Source organism: Opisthocomus hoazin, chromosome 2, assembly GCF_030867145.1.
Source record: "Opisthocomus hoazin isolate bOpiHoa1 chromosome 2, bOpiHoa1.hap1, whole genome shotgun sequence".
Taxonomy (NCBI): Eukaryota; Metazoa; Chordata; class Aves; order Opisthocomiformes; family Opisthocomidae; genus Opisthocomus; species Opisthocomus hoazin.
In genome coordinates this window covers 112,956,017-112,960,215 of record NC_134415.1, presented here as the reverse complement: position 1 = coordinate 112,960,215, position 4,199 = coordinate 112,956,017, and the positions used below count along the sequence as shown (strand labels likewise).

Here is a 4,199-nt window from a genome sequence, read left to right as displayed (position 1 = left end):
GATGGCTCCTACGGTTAAAACAAAAAAGAAAAAAAAAAAAAAAGAAAAAAAAAAGCACACTGACAAAGTCTGCTCACCTACAGCAGGAGCTCGTACCCCCCGTTTCCTTCCTTCCTTCCTTCCTTCCTCCGCTCCCGAGCCCCGGCCCGGGGCGGCGGGCGGCTCTCCGGAGCGGGGCCGGGGCCGCCCCAGGGAGGGGGGGTGGGGGGAGATGCAGCACCGCCCGCTGCTCCGAGCATCTCCGCGTCAAGTCTCGCCCAGGCTACCCATTAAAAAAGGGAGAGAGGGGAAGGACCGGGGGGGGGGGGGGGGGGGGGGGGGGGAGCGAGTCGCGTCCCCCGCGGCGGCGGGAGCGGGCACCCGGGCCCGTTCGCCGCTGGCTTGGGGGGGAGGCAGGAGAGCCGAAAACGCCCGGGGCAAGCCAACCTGCCGCCGCCCGGCCCGCAGCCAGCGAGCCTCGGCAGGGGGGACCCCGCTGCCAGGCACCCACCGGGCCCCGCGCAGCAAAACCGGGGGGTGGGGGGGGGGAAAGGCGGAAGGCGGGGAGGGTGGAAAAAAAGGAAAAGAAAAGAAGCAGCCCTTCCTCTCCTTCCCGCTAGCTTATGGTCGTGCACAACAGCCTGCAGCTACCGCTCCTCGGCGGGCGAGGGGGGGGACCCCCCGGCATCTCCAGCGTCACCTCTACAGACACTAAGAGCGATACGAGTTTCTATCAGTTCCAGCTGATTTATTAAAATTGTCAAGATACAGACTTTCAGCATTTAAAAAAAAAAAAAAAAACAGGCTATGATGTTGACAGTGCACAAGTCTGCTTTTGCCATCATTTGCTACAAAATATGCAGATGGTCTGTACTTTAGATTATATTGCACAACATGAGAAACTTTTTTAACTATGTGCCTTTTTTCTTTTTTTTTTTTTTTTTGCTAAAATCGAGAATCCAGTTTCATACCTTCCATCTGGGGCCCCATCCACATATCACAGCGTATGAGATACATAAAGTCCTACTATAGTACAGTACATATACAATCTTTTAAACTAAGATAACAGCTCTGAGGTCTATATCACCATTTTCAATAAATCTTTACCTACAAATATTGAACAAATCTGAACTATAGCTGTACAAAAAAAGTGTTTGTTTCTTTTTTCTTTTTAAAACCACAAGGCCTTTAGATGCAAGGATTATTCTTTTTAAAATTTTAATCCTTTTAAAACCAGGACGTAACGTACCAACAAACTTGCATGCTAAAAACAGAGAAAAAAAAAAGAAAATAAAAGGGAAGAAGTGCCTGAAAAGTCTTACTGAAAAAACACAGCAAGAATGTTCCCTTTTCACTGTACAAAAATACGCCTGAAAATATATTAATTTTTAAAAAAGACTGAGGTCTGTTATGTATCAAAAATGTTTCAATACCTTTTTGTACTGAGGTCTAGGCTGTCTGGTATTCAATCAAGGAGGTATAAGGGAACAAGTTACAAAAAAAAAAGTTGGCAAGTAGAAATCACATTTGTAAAACCATAAACAATTTGATCTGAAAAGTAAACTCTGATCCTAAGTCAGTTCAGTTATTTGTAAGCGTTTGTACAGTCTGCATTTTTTCAAGCTCCCTGCAGCTTTGTTAAGAATCGGATGCATAGAAGACATCAGTTTTCTCCCTCCAAAAAAAGTTGCAATGGTCCCTTTCAGAAAAAAAAAAAAAAAATCAGAACAGTTCTTTAAGATCTCTCACGGGAAAAAAAAAAAATCCACAAACCCCCTTGAGTAACAGTTGTGCTGCCAAAAGACTTCTTTGCAGACCATCTTCCAGACTTCAATCAGAGACCGACAAGCTTCAAACAGCGCCTTCTGTATAATTTTTTTTCCCCCAGTCCCATTTGCCTTTGCTGTTGTTGTTGTGATCACCAAATGCAATAAAAATTTTAAAAAAACACAAAAAATAATAATAACAATAATAAAAAAAATAAAAATCACAACTCCCGGGCTCGGAACTAACTTCGAGATTTTTTTTTTTTTAAAGAAAACAAGACTTTTTTGTTTTGTTTTGTTTTAAAATCATCATCATCACCATCACCACCATCACCGCCGGCGCCGCGCCGCTGCCGCTCAGTACGTGAACACCAGGTCGGAGAAGTTCGCCTCCAGCCAGTCGCCCGCGATCATCTCGCTCAGCTCCGGGGTGCAGTAGTCGGGGAACTCGAAGTGGGAGCCCAGGCTGCCCTCGCTGAAGGAGTCCAGGTCCTTGTCCACCAGCGAGAGGGAGAGGTTCCCGGCGGCGGCGGCCCCGGCGGCCCCGGCCCCCAGCTCGGCGGCGGCGTGGCCGTGCTGCGAGAAGTTGAGGCTGAGGTCGAAGAGCAGGTCGTCCGCCTCCTCGCTGCCGGCCGACGAGGTGGAGATGGAGCGGGAGGAGGCCGGGGAGAGGCCGGGCGGCTGCGGCTGCTGCTGCTGGGGCGGAGGCGGCGGGCCCTGCTTGGTGATGTTCTTGAAGCTGTAGTAGAGTCTGCTCCCGCCGCCTGCCCCCGCCGCCGCGGCGCCGCCCCGCACCTCCTCGTAGAGGCTGGCCCCCTCGGTGGACTCCGCCGAGGAGCTCAAGGTGGGACTGGCCGGCACTTTGGCCACGTTGTACCGCCGCAGCTGCTGCGGGCCCGGCTCCTCGTCCTCCTCCTCCTCCTCCGCCTCCTGCTTGATCCGCAGCTGCAGCTCATCCTCGTCGTCATCGTCCTCCTCCTCCTCGTCCATGAAGACGCACTTGACCGTCTTGCTGCTCACCTTCAGGGAACCGAAGACGTACTCGTCGCCCGCGTAGTCCCCGTGGTGGGCGGCTTTGGCCCCCGGCTTGGGGGGCGAGGAGGCGGAGGAGGCTTTCAGCTTGCTGCACTTCTTCCCGGAGCTCTTGGCGCTTTTGCTGCCGCCGCTGCCGGTGGGCGCGTTCTTCTCCGGACTTTGGCTGGCGTTGGGCTTGGCCGACGGGTCCATTTTGGGTTTTTTCCTGGGCCGGTACTTGTAGTCGGGGTAGTCGGCCATGTGCTTGAGCCGCAGCCTCTCCGCCTCCCGGATGAAGGGGATCTTCTCGCTGTCCTTCAGCATTTTCCACCGCTTGCCCAGGCGCTTGGAGATCTCCGCGTTGTGCATGTCCGGGGACTGCTCCATGATTTTCCTCCTCTCGATCTTGGACCACACCATGAACGCGTTCATCGGCCTCTTGATGTGCCCCGACGCCGTTTTGCACCAGTCCGGATCGCTCTCGTCCAAAGCCACCGGGCTGCAAGCCATGAACTCGCCCTCTTCCGTGTCCATCGCCTCCCGGGGCAGGTTGCTCTCCGCCTCGGCGCTCTCCGCCTGCTGCACCATGGTGGGCTCCCGGCCGAGGCGCCGCTCTTCCCGCCGAGGTGCCGCTCCCCTCCGAGTCGACAAAGCCGCTTCGCCGCCGCCCCCTTCCCACCGCCGCACCTTGCTCCCGCGGCGAGCCGAGCCGAGCCCCCTCCGCCACGCTACGAGCCGCGGCCCCGGGGCGACCGGGCGGGCGCTGGCGGCTGCCCGCAGCCCCGGCGGCCCCGCTGGGGCCGGGCCGGGCTGGGGCGCGGCTGGAGCTCGTGCGCTCAGCGCCGCGCGCGCGCTCTGCCCGTGCACCGGCCTCGCGCCGCCACGGCCGCTCCCCCTTCTGCAAAACTCCCGGCTCCTCACCCGACTCGTTATCAGCGATTCATATGGGTGACATCACTCCCGCCGCAGGCCAATGGCGGCGCTCGGACACGCCCACCGACACGCCCACCGCGTTTATCAGCTTCGCCCGCTCCGCCCCGCGCTGCCGCGCCCCCTGCGCGGGGGGAGGCCACAGGGAGAGAGGGAGGCATGGAGAGGGCAGCCGGCTCTGCCTGGCTCGTCCCGTCTCGTCTCTCCGCCCGGGAGACGGTGGCGGTGCCGTGGGAGGCTTCGCCCGCTGGACCCGGCCGCTAGCTGCCACCGGGCACGGAGCGGTACTAGGCGGGGAGGGGGGGGGGGGCCGGCGGCGGCGGCTCCCCTGCGGTCCGCTCCCCTGCGGTCCGCTCCCCTGCGGTCCGCTCCCCTGCGGAGGGTGGGCGGCCGGCAGGGGGCGCTGGCGCTCCGTGGCCGCCTCAGCGGCGTCATCGCGGCCCCTCCGGCGGGAGCGCGGCCGGTGCCGTCCCCGCCGCCTTCCCCCGCTTCGCCGCCGCGGGTGCGGGT

General features: G+C 58.3%; 1 protein-coding gene across 1 annotated transcript; it reads right to left on the bottom strand.

The window, feature by feature from the left end:
• Nucleotides 1-384: 384 nt before the first annotated feature.
• On the bottom strand, nt 385-3,422 carry SOX11 (SRY-box transcription factor 11). Its single transcript, XM_009942062.2, has one exon. It carries the CDS (start codon nt 3,345-3,347, stop codon nt 2,103-2,105), a length of 1,245 nt encoding a protein of 414 aa, XP_009940364.2. The 5' UTR covers nt 3,348-3,422; the 3' UTR covers nt 385-2,102.
• Nucleotides 3,423-4,199: the final 777 nt, after the last annotated feature.

What these genes read in the sequence shown, in the direction of transcription:
- SOX11 (XM_009942062.2), bottom strand. Translation starts at nt 3,347, where the DNA reads ATGGTGCAGCAGGCGGAGAGCGCCGAGGCGGAGAGCAACCTGCCCCGG.